Source organism: Hemiscyllium ocellatum, chromosome 44 (assembly GCF_020745735.1).
Source record: "Hemiscyllium ocellatum isolate sHemOce1 chromosome 44, sHemOce1.pat.X.cur, whole genome shotgun sequence".
Taxonomy (NCBI): Eukaryota; Metazoa; Chordata; class Chondrichthyes; order Orectolobiformes; family Hemiscylliidae; genus Hemiscyllium; species Hemiscyllium ocellatum.
The window spans coordinates 25,174,279-25,193,098 of NC_083444.1; the positions used below are offsets into that span (position 1 = coordinate 25,174,279).

Consider the following 18,820-nt stretch of genomic DNA (forward strand, 5'->3'; position numbering starts at 1 on the left):
ACATACACACACATACACAATCACTTATTCACATTAAGATATACACACACTCACGCACATGCATTCACTCATAGACATACAGACACACACACAATCACTCATTCGCAAAGACACACACCACAGACACACAATCACTCATTCACATATACACACGCAAACACAATCACTCATTCACCAACACACACATAATCACTCATTCACACATACACACACACAGGCAGAATCATTCATGGGGTGTAGGTGTTGCTCGCTGAGCTGTAGGTTTGATATCCAGACGTCTCATTACCTGGCTAGGTAACATCATCAGTGGGGACCTCCAAGTGAAGCGAAGCTCTTGTCTCCTGCTTTCTATTTATATCTTTCTCCTGGATGGGGTTCCTGGGGTTTGTGGTGATGTCATTTCCTGTTGGTTTTCTGAGGGGTTGATAAATGGTATCTAGATCTATGTGTTTGTTTATGGTGTTGTGGTTGGAGTGCCAGGCCTCTAGGAATTCTCTGGCATGTCTTTGCTTAGCCTGTCCCAGGATAGATGTGTTGTCCCAGTCGAAGTGGTGTTTTCTCCATCTGTGTGTAGGCCCCCTCTCTCCCTCGTAGCCCTACACACGGATGAAAAACAATACCACTTCGACCAGGACAACACATCCCTCCTGAGACAGGCTAAGCAAAGGCATGCCAGAGAATTCCTAGAGGCCTGGCACTCCAACCACAACGCCATAAACAAACACATAGATCTAGATGCCATCTATCAACCCCTCAGACAACGAACAGGAAATGACATCACCACAAACCCCAGGAACCCCATCCAGGAGAAAGATATAAATAGAAAGCAGGAGACAACAGCTTCGCTTCACTTGGAGGTCGCCACTGATGATGTTACCTAGCCAGGTAATGGAACGTCTGGATATCAAACCTACAGCTCAGCGAGCAACACCTACACCCTCAACCTCAACCTGAGCTACAAACCTTCACAAACCTTACAGAATCATTCATTCACATAGACAAACGCACACATACACACAATCACTCTTTCACAAACTCACACACACACATACATACAATGAATCATTACATGCACACACATACGAAGACAGACGCAATCACTCCTTCACAAATACACACACACAGACACACAACCTCTTATTCACACATACAGAGTCACAAAATCACTCATTCACAAACGCACACACTAACACAAACATACACAATCACTCTTTCACATACACACGCATGTGCACGTGCACACACGCAGTCATTCTCATGTACACACAATCACACATTCACATACACACATACACGCAATCTCTCATTCACATATACACACACATTCATTCACATATACATACACACACTCATTGACATATATGTACTCACTCGCTCGCGCACACAGACACATACACACACACTCACTCACTCAGATTCTCTCTCGCTCTCTCTCTCTCTCCAGCTCAGACAAGCACAGCCAAAGCTGTAATCACACAAACACCCAGATGCAGTCACTGGTAGGAAAACACACTTCGGCCATGAGCTCACCTCTTTCTAGCTCCAAATCCAGACACATATTCCGACGGTGACAGCACTCTGGGAACCGCATTGCACCATATTCTTGGCCAGTAAACCAATTAATCATCATCTTCAGGGGTCCTTTCACATAGGCAAGGCCGACCAGAATTCCTGCTAGATGGCCAACGAAAGAAGATCTGAATTCAAGAGAAATAAGATAAAGAGTTCGAATCGTACAACAACCTGCACAACAAGCAGAGTACGCCAGTGTCACACCCGTCCCCACCAGTACTGTACCCCAGTGTTATACCGTGACAGACCTGTCCCTATCAGTACTGTACCCCAGTGTTATACAGTGACAGACCTGTCCCTATCAGTACTGTACCCCAGTGTTATACAGGGACAGACCTGTCCCTATCAGTACTGTACCCCAGTGTTATACAGGGACAGACCTGTCCCTATCAGTCCAGTACCCCAGTGTGATACAGGGACAGACCTGTCCCCACCAGTGCTGTACCCCAGTGTTATACAGTGACAGACCCGTCCCCACCAGTACTGGACCCCAGTGTTATACAGTGACAGACCTGTCCCCACCAGTACTGTACCCCAGTGTTATACAGTGACAGACCTGTCCCCCACCAGTACTGTACCCCAGTGTTATACAGTGAAAGACCTGTCCCCCACCAGTACTGTACCCCAGTGTTATACAGTGACAGACCTGTCCCCACCAGTACTGTACCCCAGTGTTATACAGTGTCAGACCGGTCCCCACCAGTACTGTACCCCAGTGTTGTACAGTGACAGACCTGTCCCCACCAGTACTGTACCCCAGTGTTATACAGTGACAGACCTGTCCCCACCAGTACTGTAACCCAGTGTTATACAGTGACAGACCTGTCCCCCACCAGTACTGTACCACAGTGTTATACAATGTCAGACCGGTCCCCACCAGTACTGTACCCCAGTGTTGTACAGTGACAGACCTGTCCCCACCAGTACTGTGCCCCAGTGTTATACAGTGACAGACCTGTCCCCACCAGTACTGTACCCCAGTGTTATACAGGGACAGACCGGCCCCCACCAGTACTGTACCCCAGTGTTATACAGTGACAGACCTGTCCACACCAGTACTGTACCCCAGTGTTTTACAGGGAGAGACCTGACCCCACCGGTACTGTACCCCAGTGTTATACAGGGACAGACCTGTCCCCCACCAGTACTGTACTCCAGTGTTGCACAGTGACAGACCTGTCCCCCACCAGTACTGTACTCCAGTGTTATACAGTGACAGACCTGTCCCCACCAGTACTGTACTCCACTGTTATACAGGGACAGACCCGTCCCCACCAGTACTGTACCCCCGTGTTACACCGTGACAGACCTGGCCCCACCAGTACTGTATCCAAGTGTTATACAGTGACAGACCTGGCCCCACCAGTACTGTACCCCACTGTTATACAGGGACAGACCTGTCACACCTGTACTGTATTCCTGTGATGTACAGTGACAGACCTGTCCCCACCAGTACTGTACCCCAGTGTTATACAGTGACAGACCTGTCCACACCTGTACTGTACCCCAGAGTTATACAGTGACAGACCTGTCCACACTAGTACTGTACCCCAGTGTTTTACAGTGAAAGACCTGTCCCCATCAGTACTGTACCCTAGTGTTATGCAGTGACAGACCTGTTCCCACCAGTACTGCACCCCAGTATTATACAGTGACAGACCTGTCCCCCACCAGTACTGTACCCCAGTGTTATACAGTGACAGAGCAGTCCCCATCATTACTGTACCCCAGTGTTATACAGTGACAGACCTGTCCCCATCAGTACTGTACCCTAATGTTATACAGCGACAGATCTGTCCCCACCAGTACTATACACCCGTGTTATACAGTGACAGACCTGTCCCCATCAGTACTGTACCCCAGTGTTACACAGTGACAGACCTGTCCCTACAACTACTTTACCCCAGCATTATACAGCGACAGACCTATCCCCCACCAGTACTGTACCCCAGTGTTATAGAGTGAATGACATGTCCACCCCAGCACTGTCATCCCGTCTTATACAGTGACAGAATGTCCCCACCAGTACTGTACCCCAGAGTTATACAGTGACAGACCTGTCCCCACCAGTACTGAACCCCAGTGTTATACAGTGACAGACCTGTCCCCACCAGTACTGTACCCCAGTGTTATACAGTGACAGATCTGTCCCCACCAGTACTGTACCCCAGTGTTATACAGTGACAGACCTGTCTGCTCCAGTATTGTACCGCAGTGTTATACAGCGACAGAGCTGTCCCCATCAGTACCGTACCCTAATGTTATACAGTGACAGACCCGTCCCCACCAGTCCTGTACCCCAGTGTTATACAGGGACAGACCTGTCCCCACTAGTACTGTACCCCAGTGTTATACAGTGACAGACCTGTCCCCATCAGTACTGTACCCTAATGTTATACAGTGACAGACCCGTCCCCACCAGTCCTGTACCCCAGTGTTATACAGGGACAGACCTGTCCCCACCAGTACTGTACCCCAGTGTTATACAGAGACAGACCTGTCCCCACCAGTACTGTACCCCAGTGTTACACAGTGACAGACCTGTCCGCACTAGTACTGTACCCCAGTGTGATACAGTGACAGACCTGTCCTCACTAGTACTGTACCCCAGTGTTTTACAGGGAGAGACCTGTCCCCACCAGTACTGTACCCCAGTGTTATACAGTGACAGACCTGTCCCCATCAGTACGGTACCCCAGTGTTATACAGTGACGGACCTGTCCCCACAGTACTGTACCCCAGTGTTATACAGTGACAGACCTGTCCCCACCAGTACTGTACCCCAGTGTTATACAGTGACAGACCTGTCCCCACCTGTACTGTACCCCTGTGTTATACAGGGACAGACCTGTCCGCACCAGTACTGTACCCCAGTGTTATACAGGGACAGACCTGTCCCCACCAGTACTGTACCCCAGTGTTATACAGTGTCTGACCCGTCCACACCTGTACTGTACCCCAGTGTTATACAGGGACAGACCTGTCCCCCACCAGTACTGTACTCCAGTGTTGCACAGTGACAGACCTGTCCCCCACCAGTACTGTACTCCAGTGTTATACAGTGACAGACCTGTCCCCACCAGTACTGTACCCCACTGTTATACAGGGACAGACCCGTCCCCACCAGTACTGTACCCCCGTGTTACACCGTGACAGACCTGGCCCCACCAGTACTGTATCCAAGTGTTATACAGTGACAGACCTGGCCCCACCAGTACTGTACCCCACTGTTATACAGGGACAGACCTGTCACACCTGTACTGTATTCCTGTGATGTACAGTGACAGACCTGTCCCCACCAGTACTGTACCCCAGTGTTATACAGTGACAGACCTGTCCACACCTGTACTGTACCCCAGAGTTATACAGTGACAGACCTGTCCACACTAGTACTGTACCCCAGTGTTTTACAGTGAAAGACCTGTCCCCATCAGTACTGTACCCTAGTGTTATGCAGTGACAGACCTGTTCCCACCAGTACTGCACCCCAGTATTATACAGTGACAGACCTGTCCCCCACCAGTACTGTACCCCAGTGTTATACAGTGACAGAGCAGTCCCCATCATTACTGTACCCCAGTGTTATACAGTGACAGACCTGTCCCCATCAGTACTGTACCCTAATGTTATACAGCGACAGACCTGTCCCCACCAGTACTATACACCCGTGTTATACAGTGACAGACCTGTCCCCATCAGTACTGTACCCCAGTGTTACACAGTGACAGACCTGTCCCTACAACTACTTTACCCCAGCATTATACAGCGACAGACCTATCCCCCACCAGTACTGTACCCCAGTGTTATAGAGTGAATGACATGTCCACCCCAGCACTGTCATCCCGTCTTATACCGTGACAGAATGTCCCCACCAGTACTGTACCCCAGAGTTATACAGTGACAGACCTGTCCCCACCAGTACTGAACCCCAGTGTTATACAGTGACAGACCTGTCCCCACCAGTACTGAACCCCAGTGTTATACAGTGACAGACCTGTCCCCACCAGTACTGTACCCCAGTGTTATACAGAGACAGACCTGTCCCCACCAGTACTGTACCCCAGTGTTACACAGTGACAGACCTGTCCGCACTAGTACTGTACCCCAGTGTGATACAGTGACAGACCTGTCCTCACTAGTACTGTACCCCAGTGTTTTACAGGGAGAGACCTGTCCCCACCAGTACTGTACCCCAGTGTTATACAGTGACAGACCTGTCCCCATCAGTACGGTACCCCAGTGTTATACAGTGACGGACCTGTCCCCACAGTACTGTACCCCAGTGTTATACAGTGACAGACCTGTCCCCACCAGTACTGTACCCCAGTGTTATACAGTGACAGACCTGTCCCCACCTGTACTGTACCCCTGTGTTATACAGGGACAGACCTGTCCGCACCAGTACTGTACCCCAGTGTTATACAGGGACAGACCTGTCCCCACCAGTACTGTACCCCAGTGTTATACAGTGTCTGACCCGTCCACACCTGTACTGTACCCCAGTGTTATACAGGGACAGACCTGTCCCCCACCAGTACTGTACTCCAGTGTTGCACAGTGACAGACCTGTCCCCCACCAGTACTGTACTCCAGTGTTATACAGTGACAGACCTGTCCCCACCAGTACTGTACCCCACTGTTATACAGGGACAGACCCGTCCCCACCAGTACTGTACCCCCGTGTTACACCGTGACAGACCTGGCCCCACCAGTACTGTATCCAAGTGTTATACAGTGACAGACCTGGCCCCACCAGTACTGTACCCCACTGTTATACAGGGACAGACCTGTCACACCTGTACTGTATTCCTGTGATGTACAGTGACAGACCTGTCCCCACCAGTACTGTACCCCAGTGTTATACAGTGACAGACCTGTCCACACCTGTACTGTACCCCAGAGTTATACAGTGACAGACCTGTCCACACTAGTACTGTACCCCAGTGTTTTACAGTGAAAGACCTGTCCCCATCAGTACTGTACCCTAGTGTTATGCAGTGACAGACCTGTTCCCACCAGTACTGCACCCCAGTATTATACAGTGACAGACCTGTCCCCCACCAGTACTGTACCCCAGTGTTATACAGTGACAGAGCAGTCCCCATCATTACTGTACCCCAGTGTTATACAGTGACAGACCTGTCCCCATCAGTACTGTACCCTAATGTTATACAGCGACAGACCTGTCCCCACCAGTACTATACACCCGTGTTATACAGTGACAGACCTGTCCCCATCAGTACTGTACCCCAGTGTTACACAGTGACAGACCTGTCCCTACAACTACTTTACCCCAGCATTATACAGCGACAGACCTATCCCCCACCAGTACTGTACCCCAGTGTTATAGAGTGAATGACATGTCCACCCCAGCACTGTCATCCCGTCTTATACCGTGACAGAATGTCCCCACCAGTACTGTACCCCAGAGTTATACAGTGACAGACCTGTCCCCACCAGTACTGAACCCCAGTGTTATACAGTGACAGACCTGTCCCCACCAGTACTGAACCCCAGTGTTATACAGTGACAGACCTGTCCCCACCAGTACTGTACCCCAGTGTTATACAGTGACAGACCTGTCTGCTCCAGTATTGTACCGCAGTGTTATACAGCGACAGAGCTGTCCCCATCAGTACCGTACCCTAATGTTATACAGTGACAGACCCGTCCCCACCAGTCCTGTACCCCAGTGTTATACAGGGACAGACCTGTCCCCACTAGTACTGTACCCCAGTGTTATACAGTGACAGACCTGTCCCCATCAGTACTGTACCCTAATGTTATACAGTGACAGACCCGTCCCCACCAGTCCTGTACCCCAGTGTTATACAGGGACAGACCTGTCCCCACCAGTACTGTACCCCAGTGTTATACAGTGACAGACCTGTCCCCACGAGTACTGTACCCCAGTGTTATACAGTGACAGACCTGTCCCCACGAGTGCTGTACCCCTGTGTTATACAGTGATAGACCTGTCCCCACCAGTACTGTACCCCAGTGTTATACAGTGACAGACCTGTCCCCATCAGTACTGTACCCTAATGTTATACAGTGACAGACCCGTCCCCATCAGTCCTGTACCCCAGTGTTATACAGGGACAGACCTGTCCCCACCAGTACGGTACCCCAGTGTTATACAGTGACAGACATGTCCCCACCAGTACTGTACCCCAGTGTTACACAGTGACAGACCTGTCCGCACTAGTACTGTACCCCAGTGTTATACAGTGACAGACCTGTCCTCACTAGTACTGTACCCCAGTGTTTTACAGGGAGAGACCTGTCCCCACCTGTACTGTACCCCAGTGTTATACAGTGACGGACCTGTCCCCACAGTACTGTACCCCAGTGTTATACAGTGACAGACCTGTCCCCACCAGTACTGTACCCCAGTGTTATGCAGTGACAGACCTGTTCCCACCAGTACTGCACCCCAGTGTTATACAGGGACAGACCTGTTCCCACCAGTACTGTACCCCAGTGTTATACAGCGACAGACCTGTCCCCACCAGTACTGTACCCGAGTGTTATACAGTGACAGACCTGTCCCCACCAGTACTGTACTGCAGTGTTATACAGTGACTGACCTGTCCCCATCAGTACTGTACCCTAATGTTATACAGTGACAGACCCGTCCCCACCAGTCCTGTACCCCAGTGTTATACAGGGACAGACCTGTCCCCACCAGTAGTGTACCCCAGTGTTATACAGTGACAGACCTGTCCCCATCAGTACTGTACCCTAATGTTATACAGTGACAGACCCGTCCCCATCAGTCCTGTACCCCAGTGTTATACAGTGTCAGACCTGTCCCCACCAGTACTGTACCCCAGTGTTATACAGTGACAGACCTGTCCCCACCAGTACTGTACCCCAGTGTTACACAGTGACAGACCTGTCCGCACTAGTACTGTACCCCAGTGTTATACAGTGACAGACCTGTCCTCACTAGTACTGTACCCCAGTGTTTTACAGGGAGAGACCTGTCCCCACCAGTACTGTACCCCAGTGTTATACAGTGACAGACCTGTCCCCATCAGTACTGTACCCTAATGTTATACAGTGACAGACCCGTCCCCATCAGTCCTGTACCCCAGTGTTATACAGTGTCAGACCTGTCCCCACCAGTACTGTACCCCAGTGTTATACAGTGACAGACCCGTCCCCACCAGTCCTGTACCCCAGTGTTATACAGGGACAGACCTGTCCCCACCAGTAGTGTACCCCAGTGTTATACAGTGACAGACCTGTCCCCATCAGTACTGTACCCTAATGTTATACAGTGACAGACCCGTCCCCATCAGTCCTGTACCCCAGTGTTATACAGTGTCAGACCTGTCCCCACCAGTACTGTACCCCAGTGTTATACAGTGACAGACCTGTCCCCATCAGTACTGTACCCCAGTGTTACACAGTGACAGACCTGTCCGCACTAGTACTGTACCCCAGTGTTATACAGTGACAGACCTGTCCTCACTAGTACTGTACCCCAGTGTTTTACAGGGAGAGACCTGTCCCCACCAGTACTGTACCCCAGTGTTATACAGTGACAGACCTGTCCCCACAGTACTGTACCCCAGTGTTATACAGTGACAGACCTGTCCCCACCAGTACTGTACCCCAGTGTTATACAGTGACAGACATGTCCCCACCAGTACTGTACCCCAGTGTTATACAGTGACAGACCTGTCCCCACCAGTACTGTACCCCACTGTTATACAGGGACAGACCCGTCCCCACCAGTACTGTACCCCCGTGTTACACCGTGACAGACCTGGCCCCACCAGTACTGTATCCAAGTGTTATACAGTGACAGACCTGGCCCCACCAGTACTGTACCCTAATGTTATACAGTGACAGACCCGTCCCCACCAGTACTGTACCCCACTGTTATACAGGGACAGACCCGTCCCCACCAGTACTGTACCCCCGTGTTACACCGTGACAGACCTGGCCCCACCAGTACTGTATCCAAGTGTTATACAGTGACAGACCTGGCCCCACCAGTACTGTACCCCACTGTTATACAGGGACAGACCTGTCACACCTGTACTGTATTCCTGTGATGTACAGTGACAGACCTGACCCCACCAGTACTGTACCCCAGTGTTATACAGTGACAGACCTGTCCCCACCAGTACTGTACCCCAGTGTTATACAGTGACAGACCCGTCCCCACCAGTCCTGTCCTAGTGTTATACAGGGACAGACCTGTCCCCACCAGTAGTGTACCCCAGTGTTATACAGTGACAGACCTGTCCCCATCAGTACTGTACCCTAATGTTATACAGTGACAGACCCGTCCCCATCAGTCCTGTACCCCAGTGTTATACAGTGTCAGACCTGTCCCCACCAGTACTGTACCCCAGTGTTATACAGTGACAGACCTGTCCCCATCAGTACTGTACCCCAGTGTTACACAGTGACAGACCTGTCCGCACTAGTACTGTACCCCAGTGTTATACAGTGACAGACCTGTCCTCACTAGTACTGTACCCCAGTGTTTTACAGGGAGAGACCTGTCCCCACCAGTACTGTACCCCAGTGTTATACAGTGACAGACCTGTCCCCACAGTACTGTACCCCAGTGTTATACAGTGACAGACATGTCCCCACCAGTACTGTACCCCAGTGTTATACAGTGACAGACCTGTCCCCACCAGTACTGTACCCCACTGTTATACAGGGACAGACCCGTCCCCACCAGTACTGTACCCCCGTGTTACACCGTGACAGACCTGGCCCCACCAGTACTGTATCCAAGTGTTATACAGTGACAGACCTGGCCCCACCAGTACTGTACCCCACTGTTATACAGGGACAGACCTGTCACACCTGTACTGTATTCCTGTGATGTACAGTGACAGACCTGACCCCACCAGTACTGTACCCCAGTGTTATACAGTGACAGACCTGTCCACACCAGTACTGTACCCCAGAGTTATACAGTGACAGACCTGTCCCCACAGTACTGTACCCCAGTGTTATACAGTGACAGACCTGTCCCCACCAGTACTGTACCCCAGTGTTATGCAGTGACAGACCTGTTCCCACCAGTACTGCACCCCAGTGTTATACAGGGACAGACCTGTTCCCACCAGTACTGTACCCCAGTGTTATACAGCGACAGACCTGTCCCCACCAGTACTGTACCCGAGTGTTATACAGTGACAGACCTGTCCCCACCAGTACTGTACTGCAGTGTTATACAGTGACTGACCTGTCCCCATCAGTACTGTACCCTAATGTTATACAGTGACAGACCCGTCCCCACCAGTCCTGTACCCCAGTGTTATACAGGGACAGACCTGTCCCCACCAGTAGTGTACCCCAGTGTTATACAGTGACAGACCTGTCCCCATCAGTACTGTACCCTAATGTTATACAGTGACAGACCCGTCCCCATCAGTCCTGTACCCCAGTGTTATACAGTGTCAGACCTGTCCCCACCAGTACTGTACCCCAGTGTTATACAGTGACAGACCTGTCCCCACCAGTACTGTACCCCAGTGTTACACAGTGACAGACCTGTCCGCACTAGTACTGTACCCCAGTGTTATACAGTGACAGACCTGTCCTCACTAGTACTGTACCCCAGTGTTTTACAGGGAGAGACCTGTCCCCACCAATACTGTACCCCAGTGTTATACAGTGACAGACCTGTCCCCATCAGTACTGTACCCTAATGTTATACAGTGACAGACCCGTCCCCATCAGTCCTGTACCCCAGTGTTATACAGTGTCAGACCTGTCCCCACCAGTACTGTACCCCAGTGTTATACAGTGACAGACCCGTCCCCACCAGTCCTGTACCCCAGTGTTATACAGGGACAGACCTGTCCCCACCAGTAGTGTACCCCAGTGTTATACAGTGACAGACCTGTCCCCATCAGTACTGTACCCTAATGTTATACAGTGACAGACCCGTCCCCATCAGTCCTGTACCCCAGTGTTATACAGTGTCAGACCTGTCCCCACCAGTACTGTACCCCAGTGTTATACAGTGACAGACCTGTCCCCATCAGTACTGTACCCCAGTGTTACACAGTGACAGACCTGTCCGCACTAGTACTGTACCCCAGTGTTATACAGTGACAGACCTGTCCTCACTAGTACTGTACCCCAGTGTTTTACAGGGAGAGACCTGTCCCCACCAGTACTGTACCCCAGTGTTATACAGTGACAGACCTGTCCCCACAGTACTGTACCCCAGTGTTATACAGTGACAGACCTGTCCCCACCAGTACTGTACCCCAGTGTTATACAGTGACAGACATGTCCCCACCAGTACTGTACCCCAGTGTTATACAGTGACAGACCTGTCCCCACCAGTACTGTACCCCACTGTTATACAGGGACAGACCCGTCCCCACCAGTACTGTACCCCCGTGTTACACCGTGACAGACCTGGCCCCACCAGTACTGTATCCAAGTGTTATACAGTGACAGACCTGGCCCCACCAGTACTGTACCCCACTGTTATACAGGGACAGACCTGTCACACCTGTACTGTATTCCTGTGATGTACAGTGACAGACCTGACCCCACCAGTACTGTACCCCAGTGTTATACAGTGACAGACCTGTCCCCACCAGTACTGTACCCCAGTGTTATACAGTGACAGACCCGTCCCCACCAGTCCTGTCCTAGTGTTATACAGGGACAGACCTGTCCCCACCAGTAGTGTACCCCAGTGTTATACAGTGACAGACCTGTCCCCATCAGTACTGTACCCTAATGTTATACAGTGACAGACCCGTCCCCATCAGTCCTGTACCCCAGTGTTATACAGTGTCAGACCTGTCCCCACCAGTACTGTACCCCAGTGTTATACAGTGACAGACCTGTCCCCATCAGTACTGTACCCCAGTGTTACACAGTGACAGACCTGTCCGCACTAGTACTGTACCCCAGTGTTATACAGTGACAGACCTGTCCTCACTAGTACTGTACCCCAGTGTTTTACAGGGAGAGACCTGTCCCCACCAGTACTGTACCCCAGTGTTATACAGTGACAGACCTGTCCCCACAGTACTGTACCCCAGTGTTATACAGTGACAGACATGTCCCCACCAGTACTGTACCCCAGTGTTATACAGTGACAGACCTGTCCCCACCAGTACTGTACCCCACTGTTATACAGGGACAGACCCGTCCCCACCAGTACTGTACCCCCGTGTTACACCGTGACAGGCCTGGCCCCACCAGTACTGTATCCAAGTGTTATACAGTGACAGACCTGGCCCCACCAGTACTGTACTCCACTGTTATACAGGGACAGACCTGTCACACCTGTACTGTATTCCTGTGATGTACAGTGACAGACCTGACCCCACCAGTACTGTACCCCAGTGTTATACAGTGACAGACCTGTCCACACCAGTACTGTACCCCAGAGTTATACAGTGACAGACCTGTCCACACTAGTACTGTACCCCAGTGTTTTACAGTGAAAGACCTGTCCCCATCAGTACTGTACCCTAGTGTTATGCAGTGACAGACCTGTTCCCACCAGTACTGCACCCCAGTATTATACAGTGACAGACCTGTCCCCCACCAGTACTGTACCCCAGTGTTATACAGTGACAGAGCAGTCCCCATCATTACTGTACCCCAGTGTTATACAGTGACAGACCTGTCCCCATCAGTACTGTACCCTAATGTTATACAGCGACAGATCTGTCCCCACCAGTACTATAAACCCGTGTTATACAGTGACAGACCTGTCCCCATCAGTACTGTACCCCAGTGTTACACAGTGACAGACCTGTCCCTACAACTACTTTACCCCAGCATTATACAGCGACAGACCTATCCCCCACCAGTACTGTACCCCAGTGTTATACAGTGACAGACCTGTCCCCATCAGTACTGTACCCCAGTGTTATACAGTGACAGACCTGTCCCCACCAGTACTGTACCCCAGTGTTATACAGTGACAGACCTGTCCCTACAACTACTTTACCCCAGCATTATACAGCGACAGACCTATCCCCCACCAGTACTGTACCCCAGTGTTATAGAGTGAATGACATGTCCACCCCAGCACTGTCATCCCGTCTTATACCGTGACAGAATGTCCCCACCAGTACTGTACCCCAGTGTTATACAGTGACAGAATGTCCCCACCAGTACTGAACCCCAGTGTTATACAGTGACAGACCTGTCCCCACCAGTACTGAACCCCAGTGTTATACAGTGACAGACCTGTCCCCACCAGTACTGTACCCCAGTGTTATACAGTGACAGATCTGTCCCCACCAGTACTGTACCCCAGTGTTATACAGTGACAGACCTGTCTGCTCCAGTATTGTACCGCAGTGTTATACAGCGACAGAGCTGTCCCCATCAGTACCGTACCCTAATGTTATACAGTGACAGACCCGTCCCCACCAGTCCTGTACCCCAGTGTTATACAGGGACAGACCTGTCCCCACTAGTACTGTACCCCAGTGTTATACAGTGACAGACCTGTCCCCATCAGTACTGTACCCTAATGTTATACAGTGACAGACCCGTCCCCACCAGTCCTGTACCCCAGTGTTATACAGGGACAGACCTGTCCCCACCAGTACTGTACCCCAGTGTTATACAGTGACAGACCTGTCCCCACCAGTACTGTACCCCAGTGTTATACAGTGACAGACCTGTCCCCACGAGTGCTGTACCCCTGTGTTATACAGTGATAGACCTGTCCCCACCAGTACTGTACCCCAGTGTTATACAGTGACAGACCTGTCCCCATCAGTACTGTACCCTAATGTTATACAGTGACAGACCCGTCCCCATCAGTCCTGTACCCCAGTGTTATACAGGGACAGACCTGTCCCCACCAGTACGGTACCCCAGTGTTATACAGTGACAGACATGTCCCCACCAGTACTGTACCCCAGTGTTACACAGTGACAGACCTGTCCGCACTAGTACTGTACCCCAGTGTTATACAGTGACAGACCTGTCCTCACTAGTACTGTACCCCAGTGTTTTACAGGGAGAGACCTGTCCCCACCTGTACTGTACCCCAGTGTTATACAGTGACGGACCTGTCCCCACAGTACTGTACCCCAGTGTTATACAGTGACAGACCTGTCCCCACCAGTACTGTACCCCAGTGTTATACAGCGACAGACCTGTCCCCACCAGTACTGTACCCGAGTGTTATACAGTGACAGACCTGTCCCCACCAGTACTGTACTGCAGTGTTATACAGTGACTGACCTGTCCCCATCAGTACTGTACCCTAATGTTATACAGTGACAGACCCGTCCCCACCAGTCCTGTACCCCAGTGTTATACAGGGACAGACCTGTCCCCACCAGTAGTGTACCCCAGTGTTATACAGTGACAGACCTGTCCCCATCAGTACTGTACCCTAATGTTATACAGTGACAGACCCGTCCCCATCAGTCCTGTACCCCAGTGTTATACAGTGTCAGACCTGTCCCCACCAGTACTGTACCCCAGTGTTATACAGTGACAGACCTGTCCCCACCAGTACTGTACCCCAGTGTTACACAGTGACAGACCTGTCCGCACTAGTACTGTACCCCAGTGTTATACAGTGACAGACCTGTCCTCACTAGTACTGTACCCCAGTGTTTTACAGGGAGAGACCTGTCCCCACCAATACTGTACCCCAGTGTTATACAGTGACAGACCTGTCCCCATCAGTTCTGTACCCTAATGTTATACAGTGACAGACCCGTCCCCATCAGTCCTGTACCCCAGTGTTATACAGTGTCAGACCTGTCCCCACCAGTACTGTACCCCAGTGTTATACAGTGACAGACCCGTCCCCACCAGTCCTGTACCCCAGTGTTATACAGGGACAGACCTGTCCCCACCAGTAGTGTACCCCAGTGTTATACAGTGACAGACCTGTCCCCATCAGTACTGTACCCTAATGTTATACAGTGACAGACCCGTCCCCATCAGTCCTGTACCCCAGTGTTATACAGTGTCAGACCTGTCCGCACTAGTACTGTACCCCAGTGTTATACAGTGACAGACCTGTCCTCACTAGTACTGTACCCCAGTGTTTTACAGGGAGAGACCTGTCCCCACCAGTACTGTACCCCAGTGTTATACAGTGACAGACTGTCCCCACAGTACTGTACCCCAGTGTTATACAGTGACAGACCTGTCCCCACCAGTACTGTACCCCAGTGTTATACAGTGACAGACATGTCCCCACCAGTACTGTACCCCAGTGTTATACAGTGACAGACCTGTCCCCACCAGTACTGTACCCCACTGTTATACAGGGACAGACCCGTCCCCACCAGTACTGTACCCCCGTGTTACACCGTGACAGACCTGGCCCCACCAGTACTGTATCCAAGTGTTATACAGTGACAGACCTGGCCCCACCAGTACTGTACCCCACTGTTATACAGGGACAGACCTGTCACACCTGTACTGTATTCCTGTGATGTACAGTGACAGACCTGACCCCACCAGTACTGTACCCCAGTGTTATACAGTGACAGACCTGTCCCCACCAGTACTGTACCCCAGTGTTATACAGTGACAGACCCGTCCCCACCAGTCCTGTCCTAGTGTTATACAGGGACAGACCTGTCCCCACCAGTTGTGTACCCCAGTGTTATACAGTGACAGACCTGTCCCCATCAGTACTGTACCCTAATGTTATACAGTGACAGACCCGTCCCCATCAGTCCTGTACCCCAGTGTTATACAGTGTCAGACCTGTCCCCACCAGTACTGTACCCAAGTGTTATACAGTGACAGACCTGTCCCCATCAGTACTGTACCCCAGTGTTACACAGTGACAGACCTGTCCGCACTAGTACTGTACCCCAGTGTTATACAGTGACAGACCTGTCCCCACCAGTACTGTACCCCAGTGTTATACAGTGACAGACCTGTGCCCACAGTACTGTACCCCAGTGTTATACAGTGACAGACCTGTCCCCACCAGTACTGTACCCCAGTGTTATACAGTGACAGACATGTCCCCACCAGTACTGTACCCCAGTGTTATACAGTGACAGACCTGTCCCCACCAGTACTGTACCCCACTGTTATACAGGGACAGACCCGTCCCCACCAGTACTGTACCCCCGTGTTACACCGTGACAGACCTGGCCCCACCAGTACTGTATCCAAGTGTTATACAGTGACAGACCTGGCCCCACCAGTACTGTACCCCACTGTTATACAGGGACAGACCTGTCACACCTGTACTGTATTCCTGTGATGTACAGTGACAGACCTGACCCCACCAGTACTGTACCCCAGTGTTATACAGTGACAGACCTGTCCACACCAGTACTGTACCCCAGAGTTATACAGTGACAGACCTGTCCACACTAGTACTGTACCCCAGTGTTTTACAGTGAAAGACCTGTCCCCATCAGTACTGTACCCTAGTGTTATGCAGTGACAGACCTGTTCCCACCAGTACTGCACCCCAGTATTATACAGTGACAGACCTGTCCCCCACCAGTACTGTACCCCAGTGTTATACAGTGACAGAGCAGTCCCCATCATTACTGTACCCCAGTGTTATACAGTGACAGACCTGTCCCCATCAGTACTGTACCCTAATGTTATACAGCGACAGACCTGTCCCCACCAGTACTATACACCCGTGTTATACAGTGACAGACCTGTCCCCATCAGTACTGTACCCCAGTGTTACACAGTGACAGACCTGTCCCTACAACTACTTTACCCCAGCATTATACAGCGACAGACCTATCCCCCACCAGTACTGTACCCCAGTGTTATAGAGTGAATGACATGTCCACCCCAGCACTGTCATCCCGTCTTATACAGTGACAGATCTGTCCCCACCAGTACTGTACCCCAGTGTTGTACAGTGACAGACCTGTCCCCACCAGTACTGAACCCCAGTGTTATACAGTGACAGACCTGTCCCCACCAGTACTGTACCCCAGTGTTATACAGTGACAGATCTGTCCCCACCAGTACTGTACCCCAGTGTTATACAGTGACAGACCTGTCTGCTCCAGTATTGTACCGCAGTGTTATACAGCGACAGAGCTGTCCCCATCAGTACCGTACCCTAATGTTATACAGTGACAGACCCGTCCCCACCAGTCCTGTACCCCAGTGTTATACAGGGACAGACCTGTCCCCACTAGTACTGTACCCCAGTGTTATACAGTGACAGACCTGTCCCCATCAGTACTGTACCCTAATGTTATACAGTGACAGACCCGTCCCCACCAGTCCTGTACCCCAGTGTTATACAGGGACAGACCTGTCCCCACCAGTACTGTACCCCAGTGTTATACAGTGACAGACCTGTCCCCACGAGTACTGTACCCCAGTGTTATACAGTGACAGACCTGTCCCCACGAGTGCTGTACCCCTGTGTTATACAGTGATAGACCTGTCCCCACCAGTACTGTACCCCAGTGTTATACAGTGACAGACCTGTCCCCATCAGTACTGTACCCTAATGTTATACAGTGACAGACCCGTCCCCATCAGTCCTGTACCCCAGTGTTATACAGGGACAGACCTGTCCCCACCAGTACTGTACCCCAGTGTTATACAGTGACAGACATGTCCCCACCAGTACTGTACCCCAGTGTTACACAGTGACAGACCTGTCCGCACTAGTACAGTACCCCAGTGTTATACAGTGACAGACCTGTCCTCACTAGTACTGTACCCCAGTGTTTTACAGGGAGAGACCTGTCCCCACCTGTACTGTACCCCAGTGTTATACAGTGACGGACCTGTCCCCACAGTACTGTACCCCAGTGTTATACAGTGACAGACCTGTCCCCACCAGTACTGTACACCAGTGTTATGCAGTGACAGACCTGTTCCCACCAGTACTGTACCCCAGTGTTATACAGCGACAGACCTGTCCCCACCAGTACTGTACCCCAGTGTTATACAGTGACAGACCTGTCCCCACCAGTACTGTACTGCAGTGTTATACAGTGACTGACCTGTCCCCATCAGTACTGTACCCTAATGTTATACAGTGACAGACCCGTCCCCACCAGTCCTGTACCCCAGTGTTATACAGGGACAGACCTGTCCCCACCAGTAGTGTACCCCAGTGTTATACAGTGACAGACCTGTCCCCATCAGTACTGTACCCTAATGTTATACAGTGACAGACCCGTCCCCATCAGTCCTGTACCCCAGTGTTATACAGTGTCAGACCTGTCCCCACCAGTACTGTACCCCAGTGTTATACAGTGACAGACCTGTCCCCACCAGTACTGTACCCCAGTGT

General features: G+C 51.2%; 1 protein-coding gene across 1 annotated transcript in view; it reads right to left on the bottom strand.

Annotated features, from left to right (window-relative positions):
* Nucleotides 1-1,471: 1,471 nt before the first annotated feature.
* Nucleotides 1,472-18,820, bottom strand: part of LOC132835326 (rhomboid-related protein 4-like) — a 50,119-nt gene continuing 32,770 nt past the window's right edge. Inside the window, exon 4 of the mRNA XM_060854772.1 lies at nt 1,472-1,697. Within this exon, the coding sequence (XP_060710755.1) occupies nt 1,472-1,697 (226 nt within the window). The remainder of the gene's footprint in view (nt 1,698-18,820) is intronic.